This window comes from Cynocephalus volans, chromosome 8 (genome assembly GCF_027409185.1).
Source record: "Cynocephalus volans isolate mCynVol1 chromosome 8, mCynVol1.pri, whole genome shotgun sequence".
Lineage (NCBI taxonomy): Eukaryota > Metazoa > Chordata > Mammalia > Dermoptera > Cynocephalidae > Cynocephalus > Cynocephalus volans.
The window spans coordinates 80589420-80616199 of NC_084467.1; the positions used below are offsets into that span (position 1 = coordinate 80589420).

The 26780-nt window shown below is 40.5% G+C and overlaps 1 protein-coding gene across 2 annotated transcripts in view; it reads right to left on the minus strand.

The window, feature by feature from the left end:
• The window catches only part of TGFBR3 (transforming growth factor beta receptor 3), a 190112-nt gene that overhangs the window by 114232 nt on the left and 49100 nt on the right, over positions 1–26780 (minus strand). For both annotated transcript variants that reach the window (XM_063104864.1, XM_063104863.1), the window contains exon 3: positions 3756–3940. In XM_063104864.1, the coding sequence (XP_062960934.1) occupies positions 3756–3940 (185 nt within the window). The remainder of the gene's footprint in view (positions 1–3755; positions 3941–26780) is intronic.

Consider the following 26780-nt stretch of genomic DNA (forward strand, 5'->3'; position numbering starts at 1 on the left):
GGGGATCAGAACCACTCGTCCCTTATACTTAAGTCCATAACCTAGGACACCTGGGTGCACATGCACAATTACATTAGACAACCAAGGAACACCTGGGCACACGTGCATATTTATATCAAATGCTCGGCAAGATTCTGAACACCTGAGGGGCCCTGACCATTTTCCTTCACTTTCCCTACAGCAAGTGCTACAGTAATCAGTCACAGTTAGATAGCTTGGAGCCAGCATGGTAATTCCTTTGCTAATTTATAAGTAACGGCACTGATCATTTCATTTTGAAAAATATTTGTTTTTACTATTTGGTAGAGACTACACAAAGGCTGCCTCTGGCCCTCCCACTATTACCTCCAAAAGAGATGAGCTGTTATTTTTAGTATAGACCATATCATGGCACAACTATAAAAATCAAGTTATTTATTGAGAATAATAAAAACAGTTGAGTAAGGAAGGAGCAATCTTGATAAAAAAGTGAATCGAGCCAAGGTAAACTTTATGGACTAATTAGAACGTTGGCAGGTTGAATGATTTTTTTTTTAATAGCTTTATTGAGATACAATTCATACTATAAAATTCCCTGTTGAGAAAATATAGGAAAACGGTCAGGGCCCCTCAGATGGTCAGAATCTTGCCGAGCATTTGATGTAAATATACACATGTGCCCAGGTGTTCCTTGGTTATTGTCTAATGTAATTGCGCATGTGCACCCAGGTGTCCTGGGTTATGGACTTAAATATAAATGATGAGTGGCTCTGATCCACAGTGCCCCCACCCCCACCCCCAGGATGCCCGCGGGGGTGGGGGGAGGCCACAGGGAGGCCGCTACTGCTGCTAGAGGCTGTTGCTGCCAGTGTCCCCAGGACCCTCTGAGAGGTTGCCACCGCTGCTGCTGTTGCTGCTGAGGACTGAGCTCATGTCGTCTGCCAATGACTCCTGGGATCTTTCCCAATTACCTAGTGTGGACCTGCATGTGAGGGGTTGGGGACCCAGCCTGGTGTGTGAGGGGTCTCGTGACCCAGTCTGTACAATGGGTTTGAAGGGTCTGAGCCCTAGCTCTGACAATATAAATGGAAACGTATAACTAAAATAATGAAACATTTTGGCTTTAGTTATGATTTGCCTTACTTTACAATTGGCATAGTCGTGTAGCTTTACATTCCCCCATTAAAATTACAATTCAATGGCTTTTAGTATATTCACAGGGTTGTGCAACCATCACAATTTATTTAGAACATTTTTGTCATTTCTCTCCCCACCATAACCATCAACAGTCGACCCCCATTTCCTTCTTTCTCCCTCTATTCCTAAACAAACACTAATCTACTTTCTTTATTCATTTGTATATTCCGGACATTTCATACAAATGGAGTCATATAATATGTGGTCTTTGTGTCTGTCTGCTCTCAATTTGCATAATATTTTCAAGGTTCATCCATGTTGTGGCATGTATCAATACATCATTCCTTTTTATTGCAAAATAATATTCCATTGTATGGATATACCACATTTTATTTATCCATTCATCAGAGGATGAACATTTGGGTTGTTTTCACTCTTTGAGTATTATGAATAATGCTCCCACGAACGTTCATGCACAGGTTTTTGTGTGCACGTGTTTTCATTTCTCTTGGGTATAAGTAGGAGTGGAATTGCTGGATCATATGGTTCAAATTATTTTTAAAAACTGTTTGCAGCAGTGCTGTACTAATCTATCTAAACAGTCATATATGAAGAGGGTAAGAGATATTTAATACTTCTCCACCCCCATCTTACCATCCATAAACAAACTCTCATTCATTCTCTTGTTTTCCTGGTCCTAGTGTTCTGAAGTCATCCTCTACACTCACTCTGCACATGCAAAATACTCCATGGTCTCCTATAGGGGAGCAATGCAGAGCCAGATGAAATTTTCAAAATCAGTTAGCCCCACATCTTGTTTTCAAACAGGATTGAATGACAACCACCTAATTCTTAAAGGTCGCCAAAGAAGGACATAGTGCAATTTCCCACAGTTGCCTATTCTCAGAAATATCTTCAAATCACTAGCCCAAAATCATACATATACTGTACAAATATTGAAGGAGAAAAATGTGCAGGTTTTTAAACAAGTTTGAGACTATCTTCCATAGACCCTCTTCTTTTCTTCCTCACTTGAACACACTAGGTCCCTTGATGCCAGCTAAGTTTACATATCCTCAGTACCGCCACGTCCTAAAATGAATTACATCTTGATCTAATATAGTAAATACAAGTGTGGGAGAGTTCTGCTGTCATGCCTTGAAATATTTTTCTTTTGCTTCGGTAGTCGTATTTGAATCTATTTTCAAAGTCAACAATAGTATCGCACAATTTAACATCAAGAATTTTCTGCTGTTGCTACTTCTATAATATAGCTTGAACTTTCTTTTCCTTCTCAGTTCCTCTGAGAGAAGCATATATAGAATGAATAATTATTGCTGCTAAAGAATTGCGGGAGTCAGCAACACTTCATAGGAACTGCATTTCCTCCTTTCCCTCCCACCATAAGCTCTCCCCCATAAGCTAAGAATTAAAGACGCATTACTGGGATAAAGAAATATGACCTGAAATATGTGTTGCAGCAACAATGGCAAGCAACCAAGAGTATTAACAATAATTTCTAATGTAGCTGGAAAGGTTAGATGATCTGTCTTTGGAATGAGCCAACTCTGCACACTTTCGCGAGATTAAAATCAGTTTGCTTTTCCTTCTGGATGCCTCGTGACTCTCCTATTCCTTCTCTCCCAAAAAGATGGGGTGATTGAAGCACATAAACAAGTAATTCTGGAAATTAACCTTCTTGCTCAGAAGAAAGCTCAAAGATAAATTCTGTTCTGCATTAGTTTTCCTATATTTCACTGTGATCAGGCTTTTTATTGTGGTTTCTTTCTCCCTAGAAAGATAACACCTGAGTGATAATATTTCTGACACACAGAAATTTAAAAACAGAAAGAATGACAACTGACAACTGTGTGTTATCTTGTGGGAAAATCTACCCTCTTAAAGGAAGCATGATGACCATTCACTCATTTTTGAGCCACAGGAAAAAGGAAGCCAGTTCTCTCTGAAGGTGATGACCTTGGGCAAGTAAGTTATCACTGTACCTGTTTCATCACCTGTAAATTGAGGATAACTATAGGATTTCATGGAGTTAGCATAGGAGTGTTCTCCATAGTGCTAAGCACAGAACAAATGCTGAGTAACTATGAGCCTGTACCATCATCATCATCATCACCACCAAGATCATCACCATCTTCAAGAAGCTGCCTGGACAGTGATAAGGAGCCACCCTCGGGGCTTTTCATGCAAATGCAAAGTACTACCAACTTTATTCCAGAGTGTGCCCATCTCTCTGGATCAGCCTGCAGGGGTGACAGGTTCACAGAATGAAGCAAAAGAAAGAAGAAACAGAAGGCACAGGAGAAAATGGGAAAGACATTCTATAACTACAGAGAAATGGCACCTTATTTTATTTTCTCACAATAATGTTTAAATGATGAAGTTCTTACAAACATTCTTTCCCATGTGGAAGGCCAAGAAAGTGGGAGAACCAAGCAATCTCTAGAGAGAAAAGTCCTAAAGTTGCCCAGTCTGGAGAGCAACCCATTATTTTAAATCTGCTCTCTGTTGTGTTCATACATGAGCATCCTTGTTGAACTCCAAAAGAGAAGAAAAGGGCTCTTTGTTCAGCAAATCCTCTTTGCAGACTCAGAGGGCAGTGGCTTGACACCTGCACCTACCTCCTTATGTGGCTGGCCAGGCCCCTGGTCGGCGGTGCGGAGGTTCAGGACGTGCACCTCCTGTGGCAGCCCAGTTGTGCCTCTGCTGGCGCAGCCTGACAACGCAGTGAAGCTCTCCATCAAGGCCTGCACAGGATGGGAGGCATTGATAGGTGACAGTTCACACTGGCCGCTGGGCTCCAAACCTGCAAAGGAACCACAAACACGAACCACTCAGAAAAAGCAATTAATTCTGCTTCGAAGAGGGCATTTTTTGTTGTTGTTGTTTGTTTGTTTTTTAAAAGATGACCAGTAAGGGGATCTTAACCCTTGGCTTGGTGTTGTCAGCACCACGCTCAGCCAGTGAGCTAACTGGCCATCCCTATATAGGATCCGAACCCATGGCCTTGGTGTTATGAGCACCGCACTCTCCTGAGTGAGCCACGGGCCAGCCCTAAAGAGGGCATTTTGGATGAGCAAGACATTGCCAACTTACCAGAGGAGCCTTTCCAGGTAAGCTGTTTCCAGAACTAAATGGCAAAAATGCTACCCTATTCTCCTAAAATCCCAATCTCTTAAATTTCTTTTGGAAGATTTTCATGCATATTTGATTTTTTTAAATCCCCTTTCAGACTCACAAATTATGAATGTATTCCTCCGGATGGAGGACAACTTCCATTTGACATTTATATTCAATTCTTCCTTCTTCTCTTAGAAGAAAATTGGAGATAAATGGAATAAATTGCCTAAAGCTGCAATAATATTATGCGTAAATAATATTAAATACCTAATACTGAACCCAGAAAAGTGTTAGATATAGTCCCTACCTTTTAATACTTCCCTTTATCAAGGAAAGCAAACAAACTTAAGAATGATATAAAGCCAGATGTAAAAAGTAGAGCCAAACAGAGCAAGAGTTGCATAGCCAGAGGCCAGAAAAATCCTCCCAAAAAAGGTAGGATATGAGCAGAGCCTCAAATAGAGAAAATGAAACCTTGGTCATGCTTGGTTCCTGCTTCCTCATTCTCCCTTCCTCTAATCAATCAAAACTTAAATTCTAAATCCATCCATTCCTCTCCATCTCCCCTTCCCGTAGCACTCATTATCTCTGTCCCTAGACTGTTGTAGATTTTCCAAAAGGAGCTACAGGTCTCAAGCTCTCAAAGCCACCTTGTACAAGCTCAGTCCACTTAACTGTATGCTTGTTCCAAATGCAAACGCCTGCCCTTCCATCTCTGCAGGCATTGCCTGTCCCTTGAGAGCTGCTGGCTTACTGAATAAAGCCTGAGCTCCTTAACGTGGCACAGAAAGCTTTTCTTGATCAAGTCCCTTCCCGTCCCTCCAGCCTCATCCCTCCCCACTCCAGCAACACCAACTTGCTCAAAGGTCCCCCAACAAACCATGATGTTTCCCAGCTCCATGTCTTTTTCTTTACTCAAATTCCTCTTCCCCACTAGCTTCACCTCCACAACAAACACCCCAAGCTGAGGGAGGTGCTCTTTCTCTGTCCTCCCATCATTTCTCTGCCTCTCTTCACTATTGCATTTACCACAGGACAGCCACCATGAATACATCTGTCTTTGTCAGTCAAGTGTGACCTCCCTGGAGCTGTGGGTTCCTCATCTTTGTATGCTCAACACTCAGCTTTTGTGCCTGGCGTATAGGAGATGCTCAAAAAATATTTGTTAAATGAGTAAATTAATCATTGAGCTTTTTAAAAAAAAATTGCCCTCTCTGGTGAATAGGCACCATTCTAGGTACTTCGATTTAGCAGTAATGAACTATTATGGGAAATAGATTTCCACAGTGATGTGAGGTACAATCCCACTACATTTCATATTGGCTGGATTGATAGACACATCCAGGAGAAAGAAGACACTTGATACTTAATCCTCACACACACCTCTGTGAGCCTGACGCTACTGTCCCCATTCGATAACTCAGGAGACGAGGATTTACACATACAGCACCCACTAAATGACGACCTTCCAGCTGGGACCCAAATAAAAGGCCTAAATGTACTCCAATTAGTTCTTCCTAACTTCTAAATAATAAAGATATTCTCCAGGACTGTAGTCCCAATCTAAAATGCAAACATAGTTCAGAACCAACCAGCCCTGTACCCTACTGCTATACCATAAGCAGACACCCTGCCTGGTGGGCCAAGTCTATTTCAGGACTCACAGAAATTATCTAGGCTGATAAGAGCTATCTGGTCTGAAATGAAGTATGTGCCTTCTCAAATAATCACTGCCACTCTCCGTAATGCTGGACTGTGCCCAGCTGCTTTCTGAGAAAGCATGAGGTGGTGAAGGAAGATGTCACAGCAGCAATGGCAGGAGGTACTGACACCCCCAGGCTCAGGGAAACAGCATGAGCAGGTGCTCCCCCTGCCGCTTTCCCTCCTGCCTTCCCAGCCACAGTGGGATCTCTGCTGTAGTTCACACCCAGGAGCCCAACAGAAAGTCTCTTACTCCTACTCAGTTCTGGGGACAGACACTGACTATTGCTGCCCACACTGGCACTTGCTCACTGTGCTTCAGCCATCCTGGCCGCAGCACAGACCTGCTAGTTGTCTCCCAGTATCAGTCGTTCTCCTTCTTTCCCCAAATGCTAGCTGGGCACAAGACCATCCAGAATGAAGGCTACATTTGCCAATCCCACTTGCAGCTAGGTATAGTCATGTGACCAAATTCCAGCTAATGAGTTATAACTGGGTGATATATACAACTTCCAGGAAGTTTCCTTATGAAGGGAGGAAGATGTGTCCTTCTGCTGTTTCCTCCCTCCTGCCGGCTAGAATACAGATGTGATGGGTGGTGCTAGGGCAGCCACTCTGGGTCACATCTGTTTCAAAAGATGGAAGCAATATGTGGAGGAGGGTAAAACATAGAGAAGTTGCCTGAGTATTTGATGAACGTGGAGCCACCTATCAGCTCTAAACTGCTTTTTTTAAAATAGGAAACAAGTGTAAACTTTTTTCTTATTCAAAGAGCATTATTTTGGGTTTTCTGAAATCTGCAGCTTAACCCACCCTAACTAATATACTTGCCTCCTTTTACTTCAGCAAAAGTGCCAATCTTTTTCCCGCAGGAGTGTCCCTATCACAAACTTTCCTGCAAGAACACTCTCCCCACCATTTCTGTTCCTTCCCTCTGCCTTGGCAAGAGGAGCTCCCACTCTTTCTGGTCTCTCCAGGAAGCTCCTCTTACCTCTCTATGTCAAGTATGGATTTTTTCATACTCTCATGGTAGTATTTCTCTTCACAGAACTTCTGTGATTAGATGTATTATTTGTGCCATTATTTGTTTAATATCTGCATATTCCCAAAAACTGCAAATAACACAAAAGGATGGAACCCAACCATTGTTTATTGTTGTATGCTGTACTCCCACACAGTGCCTGGCACACCATAGGCACTTAATTATTATAGAGGAAAGGGAAAAGAACCATGAGGTGATGCGTACTCAGCCTATTTCATATCAATAGGGGGCTGTCGATCCCAGAGTTCTTCCTTTCACTCTTTAGGTACAAGCCAAAGCTTCAATCTTTTACTAAAAAATTTAAAAAAAAAAAAATCAACCACGAAATGAAGGATGTGGCATTTCTGGTTGCTAAGAATCAAGTCCCAGTTGGAGCTTCCCACCCTCAAGTGTCACAGAAGGTAAGAAACATCAGCCTGTTTTTGTCCTCTCTTCTCAAGCACTCTCTAAGTCTCTTCTCTCCAGATGGCACGATGACCTCATACTCCCCATTGGCACACCACACCCCAGCCTCATCCTCACCTTCTGGGTCAGGCCCAAGCCATCCTGTCCCTCTCCCTCAGCCACAGTATGCCCATGAACTTGTCTTCCATCCTTCCTGCTCAGCCTCATAGTGGTTCCTCCTGCAATCTGCACACAATGCCAGACCCAAGATGCCACCTGGGAATACTGTGATTCACCCCACAGGCTCCACCACACACACCTGAGGTAACAAGGTAGCTCTGATTCTCATTTGACTACCAAGGGCCCAAGTGCAGCACCTCCCAGCCACAGAGTCTCAGAAACCAGGAAAACATGCTCCAAAACCCTGTGTGACTCCTCTGCTCCCTTCTGTGGTGACCCGTGAGCTTTGGGGATGCTAGTCAAGCCTCACGACAGCCTCAGAAGGCTGGGAATTTCTCTTGTGGCCAGGGCTGCAAGCCTACAGCCCTTTTCTTCCCTACGCAGTCTCTTCCCCGCAGTCAATAGACGAGTGAACGACACGCTGTGGTGATGGTCCTAACCGGCACAGAAAAGCTGCCTGACCACAGTAAGCATCGGCCAGGGCACGGATGAGGAGGAAAGGAGCACTGGCTGAAAGCAACACATTCAAAAACACACATGCTGTGAACCTCGCACATACTTTATCATTAAAGGGCACATTACAGATACTTTGTCTGAAGCCTCACAGAAACTCTGTAAACGGGGTAGAACAAATATATTATTCCTACTACAAGTAAACTGTTGCAAGCCACAGAGCTGGGGCATATTTCAGAAAAATGCTTCTTGGCGGTAACACAGATTCACATCCAGAGATATTCCTCACAATGGTGCCTCCCATTCTGGATATTTCTATATATTCTGGGCATCTAGTACATGCCCTCTCCAGGATTCTTTGTGGGTAATTCCCAAAGAAATCTAACTTTTCCTTGGTCTCAAGGTGTGAGCTGAGTTTATTCTTCTCTGCTGGCTACTCAAGAAGTCTGACCCCCTCAAAATCTTACTGTGTGTTGTGTTTTGTTTGAACTGTCCCCCTCCTCCCTGACCTGAAGTCAGGCTCTGTTCTTCCTGTTCAGTACACCCTCCTCAGCCACCAGGACAGAGACAGGCCCCCATTCACCCACAAGATGCTACTTCTATTGACTAAAAACATTTACCAAGTTGAAGACAGCACAGATTCAAGTAAACCCTGTGGTGAGAAACTCACCAGGTGGCCCAGACCAGGGCCATACTGACAAGGCCACCACAAACCATCCTCCCTCACAAAGCAGGGCCCCCCACAGCTGGGCCACCTGAGACAACACTGAGAAGCAGATGGTGGTACCTGTGGCGTCCACCTCATGTGATAAGCCAGGAGTTAACGCTTCACGTATATGGTTACCACATACTTACTCTGGGCCACATGCTTGTACATATTGTTTCTAATTCTCATAACCCTGCTGTAAAGACAGTGTTAAAACCCCCATTTCAGACTGGTGAAAACTGGGGCTCAGAGAGGTTAAGTAACTTGACAAAGGTCACACACCACCACCAGTGGGGGATTCGAACCTGGGTCACTCAGACTCCAGGTCTGGGCTTTTCCCACGACAGAGCACCACCTGCTTTTGCCTTGCACTTTCCAGTCCTTCCCCTCAGGACTTGGTGCACAGACTTACGGGCCAAACATAAACATTAATTCAAGTGGGCAAAAATAAAATAAAATATACAGTTCAGTTCACACTTGTAATTTGTGGTTGACTTAAACGACTTCAGAAACATAATAACCAGATTTTACCAAATGTCCTCTTTGTCTTTTTTTTACTAATGCTTGCTTATCTGGACACATGGAAAATGTTCCTAGGATCTGGTTATAACATCAATGTCTAAATTCCAAGTTCCACTTAAAGAAAAAATGCAAATGGACTCACCCCTTCATTGTGTCCTTTAGCTACAACACAGCATTCCAATCTCAGTTACAGAGCCCCCACATCCCCGCTGGCTGCAGGCCAGCCCCAAGCCTTGATAGAATGCAGGCAAAGCATTTGGGAACAGATACATTTGCTGCACACACTTTAAATTTAATCTATCCCAGAAGAAATTATTAATATCACATCTCATGCAACACAGAGTAAAATAGTGGGAAGGGGGATTGTTTGGGGGAAGTTATAGTAACAAGTTTGCACATTTAATAAATGTGATCCTCAAGCATTCTAAATACCAATACGTACCAAGCTGACACAAACATCTGTTACTTATTCCATATAATTTCCAACGCTCTGATTCCCCATATCACCCAGGGCACTAATGAGGAGCGTGTGTTCAGCTGTAATAAAAGTGGTAAAGATGCAAAGGGAATTAAGGGGTAACATTATAGCCTGGGACCAAGACATCGCAGTGGGGAGATTTTATTCCAACAATACCATTGGCTAATAAGGGTTTCTGTTATTGTCCCACAGGGAATTCTGCAATGCTGTCAGCTGCAAAGAGGGACAAACTCCCACAGATTGTGGGACTGGGCACTATAGGATCTATTCTGCTCTTAAAAATCCCTTCTACCCCCACAGGCTGCAAGAATCTGTAAGAAAGGGCACCCAGCATGATTTCTCAGCCAATAGCACAGTCTGGCTTTAATTGAGCTTTTTGAGAGGGAATGTTACAAACACCAGGATATAATGCAAAAATAAAGCTCCAAGAATAAAACACCTGGAAGTCCCTGAGCTCAAGATGGCCTAGAGTGTACACAACATATGTTCATGTTTGTACCATCTCAAATTACAACTCATTGGATGGATAGCCTCTTGGGGATGGAGCTGCGGAATATACTACCATTAAACTCCAAAGGGGACCCTTCTACCACAATCCCCACCTGCATGTTTCAACAATAAAACTTGGCTTGAGGCTGAAGCTTATCCCTGCTAGGAAAAAGACAGAAGGGTCCTAAAACCTGTAATTTGGGTTTCTCTGGAGGAAAAAAGCCAGATTTGTCTATAGCATAACTCTTCAGAAATATCTTATCATAGTTTCTCCTCCAAGTGAATATCTATATACAAACCTTCTTCTTGACAAACCAACCCTCTTCCAAGAAGTCAACCGCCAACTTGTCGGGCTAAAAGCCAGTGCATATTTGTATATCATCGTGTTGAAATCATGGTGCAACCATGTTGAAGAATTTCCTGTGTTCAAATTGTGCCTTTAAATGTTCAAAAAGAAACAAAAGGGCAGAGCTTTTTAAGAATCTAAATTCTCAAAGTGTTGAGAAGTTCCAAGCTATAAAGGGCACTACACTGCCTGAAAGTGTTCACAGAGGGGATTTACACCACTTTGTGAGAAAATGGTGTTGTTTTGTAATTTTTATGACCTGAAGAGAGGAGGTAGCAGAGGGGGTATGTCCCAGAAGTCACCACTGAACATAGCGAGAAGAGTCCTTGCATTAGAGATGCACCAGGGTGCTGGACCAGAACATTTGGGAGTCTTAAATGCAGATCTGCTGCTCACTAGTTGTTTGACCTTGTTTTTAAGCCTCCCATAATCTCTCTCTTACTCTATGACAGGCTCAACTTGTAGATTGAATGAGGCACAATACATGAAATTGCTTTACAAATTTCAAGTACTATTAAAGACATAAAGTCCCTTGTGGAGAGGAGAAATAAATGAATGAAAACATTCTCTCCAACTGAAAAATGTTTCCTTTGTGGGCTTTTAGAATAATTAATAAAATATCTAAGATAAGATGTTCTTATACTACTCCCTAGCCATTACTCCCCAAAAATTATTTCTAAGAATTACACTGGTAAGATTTAAAATAAAACTATGTACAGAATTAGAGTAAAAATTCCTATTCTCTGAGCACATCCTAAAAGTACAACTCCCAAAGGTAAGAAAGTCCATGTTTCTGCCTCCAGGGAATTCCAGCAATCCAGAAAGAGTCATTTGGTACCACCTTGGCCAATTTTCGTTTGGTTTACTTTCTATCTGTATGATGGTGCACCCATTCCTGTCCTTCTGACAAAATCTAAAGGAAGCTGAGGCAGAAGGGGACAGTATTCATTTATGGAGAGATTAGAATTTACAGGATGTTATTGCCTAAAGGCTCAGCACAGAGTCCAAGAACAAATGTGAAGGTTTGGAGAATGGAAGAAGATAGAATCTTTTTTCTTCTACTCTATAAGTTTGGCAGATACAAAGTAACTAAAAGACAGTACACTTCTTAATTAAAAGGAAAATGCTTAATTGATCTGGATTCAAAATATTAAACTGAACGTAGCCACGTAATGAAAAATATAACAATTCCCAATAATGCAATATCTTATGGCAAAGTGAGACCTGCAGGGCTACAAAGCTGCTCCTCACTATCCCTGAGCAAAGACACCACCAAATCTGTTTATCTCTCAGCCTTTGACTTACACCTAAGCTAATCACTAAACTAATTTTCTCTCAGCAAACTGGTGTCTGACAAGAAAGAAAAGGAGGGAGAAACAGAGATAAGAAGGTACGCAGAAGCATGGACGAATAACACGCTACATGGGGCATACTTGGACTGGTATCCTGATAGGGCTGGCAAAGGGTTTGGGGCAGAGAGTAAGTAGTGAAACAAGAAGCCATAAGCAGGGGGGACGGTCAGGAAGATGGAGGGGAAAACCACAACTACTGGGGAGTTGAATCATAGCCTGTAACCACTGGTCCTGATTACAGATAGGAGACAAGAGATTTAAAAATGAAAATCTACAAACTTTTGGTTTGGCCATACAAAATATTACTAATTACAGCCATGTGCACAAGCCGGGCCATGAACTGAAACACATTTACTTTAAGGATTTTATATATAATCAGGGCACTCAACAATTGGTTGTTAAAGGAACGAAGGAAAGGCTTAACATGAATGCCAAATCACCCAGTTTAACATATACGTCAGATCCAATTACAAGATTAAACTATATGCCTTCCTCTACAGGCCAGCTAGCTCACTGCTCTGGTGCTTCTGTTGGGAGAGAAAGTGAGAGGTGATGGTTTGTAGAGAAACCTTGAACACCTGCTCACTAGGGTGCTCTTGCTCCTTTCACAGAGAAGCTAAAAGGCTCCAGAGCAGCTGTGGAACTGGTATTTCTAGAGTTTGTGGCAGTTATGGGCCAGTCAAGCAGCACCATCAGTAGAACTACTCAGCGTAGACTGAGGAACACTGGGCCTTAGAAAGACAGAAGGATCCTGCCCAGCTACATAACCCTGGCCCAGAACACTTTTGTACCTGATTAAAGTCAGAGACCCCGTAAGTCTATAATACCTATTACATTTTATAGCCAATATCAGCTTTTATAAATCAATTATTTCATTTATCTGGGTATGTGTTTGTGTGTCTTCTACTTAGCTAAAAACTCCATGAGGGCAAGGACCATGTTGCTTATACTGATCCTCTATGCCAGTGTTTGGCACATTGCCTGGCATGTGGCAGGTGTTCATAAACACTTGTTGAGTGATTAGTTCATCAGCCAAGGTACTAAAAATCCAAGCTGCTAATTCTCTATGGACTACAGAGTGTCTCCTAGGTTTACAACTCAGCCCTGCCATGTTTTAGCTTTGTAACCCGGGGAAGTCATTTAACTATTCGATGTCTCTGTCTCTTCATCTATACAATGGGGATAATAATAGAATCTGCCCCTATAAAGACTGTTCTTAGGAGTAACTCATTTTATTATATTACTATAATTATTATTACCATCTCTCCAACTATGGGGTATGTTCTGGGAAAGAAAAAAAAAAAAGAGGCATCTTATCAAAGAACCTAGCTAAAGGAAACTACTTCATGTGAGTGCCAAATCTAGCTCTGAGCTTTTTAGTAGCCAAGATAAAGAGAAAATAATGATGCTTACATAGATCTCATAAAAAAAAGAAACAAATTAGCTCTTTGGACAAGAAAATACTTTTCCTGGGGCTGAATTTAAGAGACCTATAATAATGTAAGGATCAGTGATTTCAAGAGTCATTTTACAAAAAACAGAGCCACATAACTTTTCTTATATGATCCCATTAAAAATAGAAAGAATACTCTCTTCAGAGAACTTCATTCAAGGTTCCAGGCAATTCTTTTTCCTATGCACAAAAACTCCTTTTCTAGAATTGGGAATTTTTTAAAAATTTTTTAAACCAATAATTTGCATTAATGTAGGTATGAAGGCATTAGTTTGCTAAAAGCACTTAGGGAATTTAGTGATCTCAATTTTTTAAAACATCCTATGACATAAATCAAAATTTTTAGATTTTGCTGTGTTGGGTCAACAAGCAACTTCTGAAAGGATAAAATCTAAACAGAGGTATCAGTTTAATAAAAGGCTAAGAGGGAGGGGTGTGATTCAATCAAATTATATTTCATCTAAAGGTAAATATAAGATAAATTGCTGTAGTGTTGTTTAATAAATGCTCCAAAAAAATTTAAAACTGGAATAAATGAGATACCTGTTTAGAAAAACACCTAGTGAGCATGTTTATGGCAAAACTTCAAATACAGTAGTGTACTCTAAAACACACATCTGTATCTGACAAAGCAACCTTTCAAAACAGATGTGTCATATGATGTTTCAAAGCTAAAGTTTTTTTTTTTTTAAAGTTTGTCACATTCAGTCAAAGCCATTTCTGTTTTTCTGAAACCTGTGGGTGTTATTTTGGGGAAAACTTTTCTTCAGTGTTTTTCCACTCTGGATCAACTAGCTCCTGTCTTTTCCTCCCAAATGAACCTTCGGAAACCACTCTGCCAGAGGGAATTCACGTTTTCTCACATGGACACAAGTTCTAATACTTTCAAATGGTCAATCTGAAAAAAAAAATCCTTTGCATGCCAATTCCTACAACAAAAGGGGCTTTGTATCAAGATTTGCACAGAAAAATATACCAAAACTACATCCATTATTTAAAGTAATAATTAATTCCTTCTCTCAGTATTTCATATCATACTCCCTTCTTCCCACCTCATTTCATCTGACCCAAAGAACCACCTTCCCATCACACAATAAATGCCTCATTTATTCAACATTGAATGAGATATTCTACATAAGCAAATTTTTCAAATAACTAAGGTTTTTCTCCTTTCAAGAAAGAAAGTGACCTTAGTCATTTTTAAGGGAACTCTACCTAGAATGCACAGCATACACAGTTACTTCCTGGCCATCTTAAATATTTTGAGCATCCTGAAACTTGCTTATTGTATTTTTTTTTTTTTTTTGAGGATTTAGGGTCATCATTATGAATACTAATAAGTTTATTAAAGCTTGGTATAATATTTCAGTTTTTATCTTTACCAGATGATTCTACATTTCTATGTTTGTCTTGCCTATACTTTCCATACTTCTGTTTTTTCTCAACTCTGGCTACAGGTCTGCGTCTCTGTCGCAAGCCCATCATTTACCATCTTTCACACTCATTTACACTCAATTTTAGGCAAACCAGCTCTGGATGAGGGCTAGAAGGTCCACCCCACCTACAAAGTAACCTATATGGACTTTTGACAGCTATTTTCCTTGTAGCTCACTAAAACGTTTTGGATTCCTTCATGATGCATGAACCTGCTGTAAAACTGACACAGTAGAATAATATTAATGACAATATTAAATACACAGCCCACACTAATCTAATTTAAATGCAAGCCATCAAAGAAAGTAAAGCTTATGCACTAAGGGTGAACTGTTGGGAATATAGTTGACAGCAAAACTACTTTGATGCTAAAAGCTTTACTTTCCTATTGCTTCTGGGGCTTCGAGTATTTTAGAAATTCTAGGAAGAGCAAAAAACAAATGTATAACTAGGTCTAATAAAGTTTTCATGGTTGCTCCCCCCAATTTCTCATGCTGCCCTCTCCCTTTTTTTTCCCAAGATGAAGAGATATTCAACCTATACATCCCAGATTAACTACAATTTTAGCATCATTAGCAAATTCTTCCACTATAGTTCCCCAATGGAAATCATAGTCACTATTCCTTCCCATCTTTGATCTCATGTCTGTGCCCATGGGCACTGTAATGGAGATCAGATACTCCTGCCAGCACTCCCTGGTGCAGGTCAGTACAAATAACCCACCATGAACCACATAGTCCAGGGCAGGCTGAAAGCTGGAAAGTGTATTTCAAAGAAAACACACAGGGCTATTCCAAAAGCCCCTCTACTGTACAACAATACCATTTGCAGCATTCTAAAATCCAGTCATAACATGGAATCTTCCCTGCCTTCCCATGTTAGATGTAGGGGTGCAACTGTACCCTTTGCAAACCATTATTCTGTTAGGAAAGGCAAAGCCTGTTTCACAGTTTCACAGCCTCAAAAATGTTCGCTTTTTAAGCTCTTTCCTGAAATGAAATAGAGTATCTTTGCCCCCAGAGATAACTCATAATTTATCCTAGATTTCAACTTTTTACCGTAAAAAGTATAGGAAGTTACATGGAAACAATGAATGGAAGTACACTTTTTTATCTACCAAGAACAGGAAACTTTCAGTAGTTTATGGCAAAACTACTTATTTGATACAAAGAGAAAAAATAAACTACGCTCTTCTAAGTCCTAACTTTTTACCCTCACCATGCAAAACATACAAGATCGTACACAACTGACAACCATGAAACAAATGTCAACACCAAGAAAAAATTAGTATTTACAAGCTTTAAAAATACATTTCCCCAAATTACTTAATGAACCTCTTCAAACAGGCCTACACCTACTTCTTCTACTATTGTATGGCCAAAATGAGTCAAAATAAAACTCTGGAATATTAAAGACAATAAGTGAGGAAATTCCAGAAAACATAAAAACTATTTCAGGGAGCCAAAACAGAATGATATTTATTTTTCTATCCAAATGCATAGGAATGAATAAACCGGCAAATAAAACAGGCACTCACAAAAGTAAACACACATCTGGCTACAGTTCTACAACACAAAGTCTTCCAAATTAACCACCTCCTCCATACTAGAGAAATGATTTCCTTAAACAAAGTTAACCACCAGCACACACTCCAAAGTGTAAGAACCTCTACTATACTGTGAGCAATCTAAAAACAGGTATTTTTGAACCCACAGCATCTAACCCAGCAACTGACACACCATAGGAGCTCCATGTGCGTTACAGAAAGGAAAGGCCCACATTTAATTCTCATTCACCTTAGTCTTAGTACGACCCTGTCTGGGCTTTGGCTCCAACTCCACTAAAAACATATCACTTTACCCCAGGCCTCAGTTTTTTCATCTTTAAAATAGAGAAAATACCTATCCCACCCAATCCACAGGGTCGTTATGAATAAAAATGAGATCATGCATTTGAAAAGTTTTTTAATTAAATCAAAAAGTTCTATACAAATATGAAGATATTACCATTAAATATATGGAAAATCAATAGAAAAGAACTTCCTTTCTCCTTACCACTCCACCCTCGCCCTCCAACAAAGAAGCTCACAACATACAGTGAGAACCCTGGGAGCACGGAGGAGCTAGCAGACCTGGTTCCAGTCTCAGCTCTGCCACTAACAAGCTGCTTGACCTGAAGCACCTCCCTCAGCTTCTTGCCCTGTATACTGGGGCTAATACTACCTACCATGCCAAATGAACTAAAGTAATGGATAACAAAGAATGCTATAAACTTAAAAATAAGATAGCTACCTACATACGAGACTAATAAATTAGATTTGCCAAACCCAAAGCACAGACTTTAATGTTTGTGTTACAAAATCGATTGACAAGGAAAGAAGCTGGCTGTGGTCAGACTCTTCCTAAACACCCTAAGGAAGAATGTGAACCAAAGACACAGGAGTGGAGAAGCCTCTACGGTACAAACTCAGAAGAGATTGACTCAAGTGTAATTACCTAATGAAATGCGGGCTTTAGAAATTGGAATTGTGAGGGGCGGCCCATGGCTCACTCGGGAGAGTGTGGTGCTGATAACACCAAGGCCACGGGTTCGGATCCCTATATAGGGATGGCTGGTTAGCTTACTTGGGAGAGCGTGGTGCTGACAACACCAAGTCAAGGGTTAAGATCCCCTTACAGGTCATCTTTAAAAAAATAAAAAAGAAATTGGAACTGTGAGTGCACAACTGTGGATTAGAACACCCTGTGTCTACTTCAACTTGTGAACTGAAATATCAGGTCAGAGTGTCTCCATTCCTGGTTAAGATAGAGGCACACAAACCCTAATTCTCAATGGGAATGCCCAGCATTCCAAAATAAAGCAGCTCATAGAGAAAGCAACAACAGAAGGAGAGCGAGAGAAGAAAATAGATCAACAAACTACAGCAGATTGGTCTGGTCGCTTAGTAATTAAAAAGAGAAAAGAAAATAACCCATCTCAAAGTTCAACTCAGGGCTGAATTCCTATCAGAAAACTACTAGAGGCCAAAGACTACATCTGCATAATACTTTAAACCTGAGGCTGGTCTCTGAGAAAACATTTGACAATGATTATCAAAACATCTATTTTTCTTTCTTTCTATTCATTTTTCTCAATTATTTTTTCCCTAACTGTTGCAATTCACTTACCACTCTCCTGCTTCTCAACTGCAACAAGAAAATACATGTAAAGTTGGGTAACGTATTCCTTTTTTATATATTCTATCTTTTTATTTTTTGGCACTGGCTGGTAAGGGGATCCAAACCTTTGACCTTGTCACAACACTGTGCTCTAGCCAACCAAGCTAACCGGCCAGACTTTTTTTTTTTTTTAATTGGAATCTTACCTCTTATAACTATGGGTGACTGGCAAACACACATACAACTAACAGCCAACAAAATGGGCTAGTATACAGCAGCATCGGATCATCCCTGATTCCTCATGGATTAGCAAATGTTCACTTAAATCAAGTGTACCACCTGTTTCAGTTGTGGAGTCTCTTCCATCTTTATGGGACTGTATTTTGAAAATCACTAGAGGGAGTGGTTTCCATGTATTGGGCTCAATTGAACCTTTAGACTCGTGATGCAATAAGTGTTAACATTGAAGTATAACTTTATCTAGTGGGTGCACATCAAAAGTGATATGAAGCATTAAGAAATTTAATTATACACATATTTTATATCCCTTTACATAAACAGGATACAAAGTACTTTTTTCCTTAAATTAATATAGGATTTCAACTACATTAAAATATGATTATTTTCAATTACTCCCATATAATGAATATCCATTTAAAGAAATCCCTGAGTACTTTATCATTTATCCTCTCTACAACTACACATTTGACAGAGTCAAATTGTAACCCTAAGTAGTGAGAATTCCGAGCCCAGCTAAGAACTTAAGAACTCAATATACAGTCTATAGTTATGCATTTACTTTAAAATAAGAACAATAACCTTTAACTCTACCTTGGGCTTTGGACTCACCTCCATCCTGATTTAAAAAGCTGCCACAACGCCTAACTCCAGCTGGCATCGTTGGGACAACCTAGCCATCTGACAATATTTTTACAAACAAAGTGTCATAAAGAACATATGGTTCAAAGGCATGGAACCTGTGTTTTCCAAGGTCCATATTTGACAAGCTTTAGAAAAGGATTACAGATATTAGCACAGTGCAATAAATGAGAGGTAATCCCCTCTTCATAATAAGGACAGTCACAAAAGAACACTCTGACCTTGGCAATGTTTTCAAAAGTTCAGGCAAATAAGAACTACATGAAGTGTTTGTTTGTTTGTTTTCTAATACTGCCTATTTTAAATTACCCCCTTGATTTTTAAGCCAGAAAGGATGCAAATGCCTGAGTTACTATAGTCACCTTCCTTCCACTGCTTTTAACTGGTCTATAAAGCAATCCCTCTGGACACCAATCTTAAACTGCCCTGGCCTCGCCAGGACAAATGTTGGCCCGTGTATTCCAGTAAGGCCATGAGTACTCTGAAGGTCAAACAAAATATGAATTATTTCCAATTAGAAAGGAAGTCTGCGCCTTCTGGAATGAGGCCCCCCAGCTCAGCCTTGACTTGATGCACTATGAAGAAAATAGACCAAAAACTGGGAACAGCCTTCATTTTTAATCAGTACTTTCTGAAGGATGCTACTGATAACAGAGAAAAAATGTGAATATACTTGAGATTCACATCTCCCTCTGTCTTGGCTGATTTTTCTTTAACAGATGCATATACAGATGTTTAAAATACAAGCTTTAAATGAAAACTACAGTACGTAAATTTGGATTCCTGCACCACTCATGAAAAGGGCTTGACACATTACTTAGCTTTTTCTTTTTTTCCATTTTACCAAATTTCCACAAGTCCTTCCTATAGCAGACAATTTCCTCATGATATTAGTGCTAAGAAGAAAAAATAGGGAAGAAAACAATAAAGCTTTTTAATGTCTACTTTTCATAAAGGGCTAAAATCCTAAATTGTTTTCAAGCATGAAGACATATGACTAATGACAATTCGCATGCCTACATTACAAACATAATATTCTCTTTCTTTTTTTGGCACATTGAAATAAAAATCTCGATTGTCTTTTTTGCAGATGAAGAAAGGTCAAAAGAAATTAAGGGACAGTTTAGCTTAGTGATCAGCAACTATCACAACAACAGAGCCCCACCTTCTCCTGGAGCCTGGCCATCCAGAAAGGCCTTATGTTTCCTCAGCTCCACCTGTGGGTTCCTAACCTTTACTCCCCGCCACCAACATGCTGAAATCCTCCCCCTCCTCCACCGTTCCACCTTTAAAGCCCTGATCAGTGGTCTTCACCACCTCCATGAAGCCTCTCTCAGCTAGATATAACCTTGCCTTTTCCTCTGAATTCCTGCAGTAGGTTGGTTCTTCGCTGAAGGACACACACCATAACTCCATGGCTGCAAAGCTGAGCATTGTCTCAATAATTCCCTCAGCATCTAAGGAAAAGTATTTTCTTATTAATCCTCCACAGCACCTGGAATAGGACCTTGCACATAATAAGCATTCAATAAATATCTGTTAAGTAGAATTATCTGATTAATGAATAAAGTGATATTTCCAAGGTTCCACAGTAAGTGAGCTGCAGCACAAAAAATAAAACCCCTGCTTCAAGATGCCCATAGCAGCACAGCTTGTGCCATACCACAATGAAATCCATGGCTGTGCTGGTATTTTCGTGTGTGGTGACATGTGGTTTGTGCTGTGTGCCCACACACACATCCTCACAACCAAGCAGAGAGCAGTAAGATTTCTCACCAATAACTCACTCTTGCTTTTTTACACATCCCCACAGCCCTAGCTGCTATTATATATTTTCACTCTTTGCTATTAAAAAACATTTTAACTAGCTCATTTCCCTTTTGCCCCGGCTTTTTTTTTTTAAAGCAAAGTTTAGGAGAGCAGGAAACTGCTGAGCTGAGACACAAAGAAAAGCTGACTCTGCACATGCCTCATTGTTTTCTATTTTCATTCCAGCACAGTTGTGGCTGGAAACCAGCATTTAGGATTCCCCATGGACCTGCCGTCCCTGGTCCCTGGTGTTTTAAAACATTATACTTTGTCCACTACTCAGAGAGGTGTGATTCAATTGAGTATGTTCCCTATGGCTCTAAGTGAGGCAAATATATATCGTGTGTCTTTGGGGAAGTAACCAAAATATGTGTTTAGGGAAAAGGAGAAAAATGAGATCAAGGGAGTATTCAGAGATGTAATTGCACATACACAAGTGGGACCTTTTGTGTGTGTGTTTTAGAGGTGGGAGGTTTAATGTAAACATTGACTACATTAGTGCTTTTGACTTTTATATACATACTGCATCACCACAACTTGAATACACATCTGTTAAAAATGCTGACACATTCTTTATAAGAACATCATTTACCTTATGGGTTTGGAGGTTTTGTTGGTTTTTTTGTTGCCCGCCCGCCGCCCCCTCCCGTTTTCTTAGCTTTCTTCCTCAAATACATTTGATGGCTTATTTTTAAATTTGAGATTAGTTTACCACCAACAGGATCCTCCTACAATCCATACATACAGATTGTTTTGCTATTCAGAGGAACTGATTTCAAAAGGCTGCTCACACCTACTTAGGAGACCTACAAACACAGGTCCAGGAAGAGTTCAGAAACAACCCTGACATACTGACCATCATCCCACTCCACTGTCCCTATAAAAAAGGCCACTTCTCAAAGAGCTAAGCCATCCCAGAGGCTGAAAATAACCCTTTGACCCATATAGAAATTAAAAACTCAGAGGAAGTGGAGACAATTCATCCACTTAGTGCCCTTCTCCCGTTGGGAGATGGCCTACTGGAGTTGGCAGCATCTAAACACACAGCCTTTCCTGGCGGTGATTTATTTCTTAGCATGATACTAAATCCATAGCTTACAATAGCAGGACGATGCTGTCAGACACCAAGGTCTCTCAGTGTAGCCACTACTACAGCCTCCTGACCTCCAAGCCTGATGACTGGGTCAGAGGACCACCCCCAAATCCTGAAAATGCCCACTCTTCCTTTCTCTGCTCATGCCACGATTCCATTATTTCAAAGGCATTTTACCTTGTATAATTTTTCTCCTTAAAGATATTAAGAGAATGGACCACCTTCAGAACAACGGGGAAACAACTGATAATCAGAAGATGAGGGTTCAAGTCTTCAACTGGCTTCTTAGAAGCAGTGTCGCATTATGCAAGTCAATCTTTCTGAGTCTTAGTTTAAGGTAATCAGTGAGTAGTAGGACATTTTTCATGAGACTGTTATAAAGTTTAAATGACAGAATATATAGGAAAGTACCTTATACATAAGAGAATACATAAGTACCTTAGTGATATTAAGTGCTTACTAACCTTTTACCTATAAAGTAATCATAATACTCAATTCATACTTTTCAGTGAATATGATCATTTAATAACAGAGGGCAGGAGAAACATTTTAAATCTTTTGCAATCTTCTCAGCCATGTTTGGATAGTGATTGAACTGTCCACCGTCTCTGTAAAGATCTTACACCGTAACTATAATTACACCATATTGTAATTGGTATAATTATAAATATACCAACTGTATTACACCATAACTTGACAACATAACTGTAAAGGTATTACAGTATTACAGGCATAGGTGTTAACTGCTGTAATATTTACAATAGAGAAATATTACAGATAACCTAAATGTTCATCAATAATAGTACATCTATACTGTGAAATATATATGCTGCATTTAAAACACTGCTGTTAATAATAATGGAAATATCTTAATGATGTGTTAAGGTTTTATTAATTGTAGAAGAATATGTAAAGAATGGTACAATTTATTAACCCTCTAAAATGATGCATATATGTGCATTTAATGTATAGAAAAAGGATTGAATGGACAACTCTAAGTAGTTCTTACCTAAGGTGGGGAGGGCGATGCTAGGGGATGGGGAGAAAAGGGGGAGTTGTGACTTTTTTCTTTGTCCTTCCTACCTTATTTAACTCTTTCACCATGCGAATGTATTCCACAATTGATTGTATAATTAAAAATTAAAAACATATGTCCTATTTATCATGTAAATAATTCTGACCAAAGCCAAAGCAAGTTGGTTAGTTTCTGCTCTGGATGTCTTATTTAGGGACAGCATCATATGTGGTTCAAAAGAACGACAACTCCAGTGTCTCTCCAGGAAGCAGAGAACTCTGGTCTCCTACACTTGAGTGACAACACCCTCTCATAAACATGTGTGCTGTGGTCCAACTTCCTCCTCCCTCTGTGGTCAGCAACTCTGCAGACCTGGGGTCTTGCGTGGGCTCAGGAGGACGCAGTATGAATCCCAGCTCTGTCTGTACTATCTGAGACTTTGCCTTTATTTTTCAGATTTGTAAAATGCAGATATCCACACTTTGCAGGGATTAGATAATGCAGACAAATATGTGAAATATGCTAAGTGATCAATAAATGGTAGCTTTTATCATTATTCCTATTAACCAGGCAATTCTCTGGGTTTCAAGATCAATTCTCATCTGTAAAAAGAGGGCCTATCATTTCATTATTTTGAAAATTTCTGGCTCTAATAGTCTATGAACATGGGCTATAGTAGAAAATGGACAAATAAGTACTAAATAGTGCAGCCAGGTGGCTGGGACCAAAGAGACCAGACAACCTTCTCGGTAGGGCCGTGGCTATGGTGTGATTAGTGTGACTGCTACCACATCACGGGGTAAGAAGAAGGGAGGACAAGAAAAGCCCTTTTTTTCCTCAAGTCTAGAAGACTTTAGAATTTGGAGAGATGACAAATGGACAGACATATTCACATTATTCTACTGCCAAATAGAAAATATTTCAATGTCTCCTAGTTCCTGTTGTAGGCTGAGAATAGCAAAGCATCAAAAAACAGATGAATCTTAGTATGACCTTCCCAAACACAGCCTTCATTTTCCAGCCTCCTCAGTCTTTTGGGAAAGAAGATTAAGTCAAATCCCTTTAGAACCAATGAGTAGTAATATCTCTGCATGTCTAAACCTATCTTTTGGGGCTCAGCTGAAATCCCACCTCCTTTATTAGCCTTCTCCAATCGTCCCATTAAAAGCCATCTCTCTCTTTCAGCTCCCGTAGACTTTGTTATTTAACTTTATGAATTTCTACTCTACATTACAGTAAAGCATATCATAAGCTCCCTTATAAAGACGAATAATGTCAAATTCAATCACCCATTCATAAGCATTACTGAGGACCTACCTAGATGATAAGTACCACGAAAGGTCCTGGTGATATAGAAATAACAACACATTGTCCATGAAGAAGAGTTCACATTCTAACGGGAAAAATGGTCAGGTGAACACCCACTAACCAAGGTGCAATGGGTAGATGATAGAAAAATGTTCTATATCTTGATTGCAGTGGTAGTTATGCATTCATGAAAACTCATCAAAATGTACCTTTAAAATATGTGCATTTTAATCTGTGTTAATTGCACTTCAATAATATGTAGCACAGTGTTTATGAACACAGCTCTGGAACCAGACTGCCAGCCCTATCATTTATTGGCTGTTGAAAAATTAACCAGTAATGGTATCAGTATGAGCATTCACATTAGTATTCATATTACAGGCAGAGGGAAGAGCCCAAGCAAAGATCTAGAGATAAGAAACAACATGGTAATGTGGGGACTACAATTTGGTGTTTGGGGGACATAAGTTAGGAGGAAAAATGTGAAAAGAAAGGAGGCCAGGGATGTAGAAAAGGCTGAAGGTTTCTCACCTCTATGTTTCTGCACCTAGCTAAGCACTTCTGACATATAGTAGGTATCCAATTAAAAGTTTTTTTAAAAAAATTGATGAACACACAATGAGATACCATTTCACACCTACCAGGATGGCTATAATCAAAGAGATAGTAACGAGGGTTGGTAAGGATATGGAAAAACTGGAATCCTCATATACTGCTGCTAGGAATACAAAACAGTGCAACCAGTTTGGAAAACAGTTTGGCAGTTCCTCAAAAGTTTAAACACAGAATTAACATATGACCCAGCGATTCTATTCTTATATATATGTATATACACATACACACACCCTAGAGAAATAAACACGTTAAGTCACACAAAAACTAGTATATGAATTGTACACTTTTGACAGATGAACTATATGGTATGTGAATTATATCTCAGTAAAGCTGTAGAGTTGGTTAGAGCTCAGTGTTGTAATACCAAGGTCAAGGGTTTAGATCCTCTTACCAGCCAGCTGCCAAAAAAAAAAAAAAAAATCAATAAAGTTGTTACAAATCAATGGTCCATTTATATCAAGCAATGCTTGATAGAAAGTTAAACATCAAGGAATATGAAGCATCCTTTTTCATTCAATTTATTCAAACCCATATTAAGTCCCTACTACATGCCAGGTACAGTGGCCACAGTACTGAGTAAGATCAAGTACCTCAGCCTTAAGAAGCTAGGAGTGGGGGAGAAAGACAGGGGGGTGCACAGTGAAGCATCGCATTAGAGGGCCCCAGAGAAGGCTGCCCGGGGACGGGCCTTGCTTGTGCTGTGAGGGAACATGAACAAGGGCCAGGACCTCCTTTCCATTACTTTATCCTTGACCTCTTATCCCTGTGTCATGGTCCTACTAGACCGCTGATATTTATTCTTGATAGGAGGTGCCTGGGGTGAGCAGTGTGATTGATTCTTCAGCTGATCAGCCTAAGCCAATCACTGTCACTCCATTGCTCTTTGCCAGCTCAGGTGGGCGGGGCTAAGTCATTGGAGCAATGAATACGCAGAGAGGTGCTAGGCGTGCTGGGGAAGAAGTCTCTGACTCTGAAGAAAGTCCAGCAGGCATTGCTCCTCCTCCGTGAACAAGCGCACGGTCGTGATCACTACTGACAGCCGTCCCTACAACCATCAGATCCCTCTTCATTTGAAATGACCCCATGGCGAGTGAAGCGGAGAGACAAAAAGAATAGTCGAGTTTCAGTTTTCTCCTGTCCACCATTAAGTTTAAAAAGCTCCTGACCATGACACCTGGCGTTTTCTCTTCCCTCAATGGTCAGGAAGCACCTAGAGGGCAGGGACTAGGAGCTATATCTCTGTTTCATTTCCTCCCCTCAGAGCCTTAGTCAACCACAGCAAGTCACATATCCTGAAAGAAGAGAAAAAGAATGAAACAAGGAACACAGTTATTAGTCTGTTCTTGTTACATTCAACCCTAAATATTTTAAAAAGCAGAATTTAACAGAAAAAAAAGAAAGTTAACTTCAATAAAGGCCTTCCCTATTAAAACAGATGAACACAGTTCCCCTTACTGATTCAAGCAAAGACCACACTTTACTGAGGGAAGGTTTCCGTCCCCTTCCTTCCACCACTGCCTGTGACGCCAATGTGGAAAAAGGTCCTGGGCTTCTAGGAAGGTAAGCTTCTTGGGGTGGGGACTCTGTAGGTGTGATGTAAAGGGCCAGGCATATGGCCAGCATTTGAGGTTAAGCATTGGAGCAACAATCACAACAACAGAACGGGTGGTGCATGTATGGGCTGGCGGTTACAACGTGGAATGGTACTGGTTTCTATTCTCAGCATGTGTCACTGACTACTACTGACAAGAGAGTTAAAAACAAAAAGCGTCCATTATCCGTAGTAACTGGGAGAGAGCCCCTGGGACAGTAGGAGTAAGAAAAATCAGGCAGTGATCCCCAAACCTCCTATTTCTCCATGGTTTCAATTTCCTGATCTGAGCCTTTTCTAAAAGTGGTATTACCAAAGTAAACTGATTTAACTTAACTGCTACTTCCTTTCACTGGTGCGAAGGCACAAAAGGATGAGCAGGAGGAGACACGGGTGACCCCAGTTATCCTCCCCTTAAGGATTTTTTGAATGCATGCCTCATGAGATAATTCATTAACTAAGAATGAGTTACTGGTTATGATAACACAGTCCCTGGCACACAATGGGCACTTGGTAAA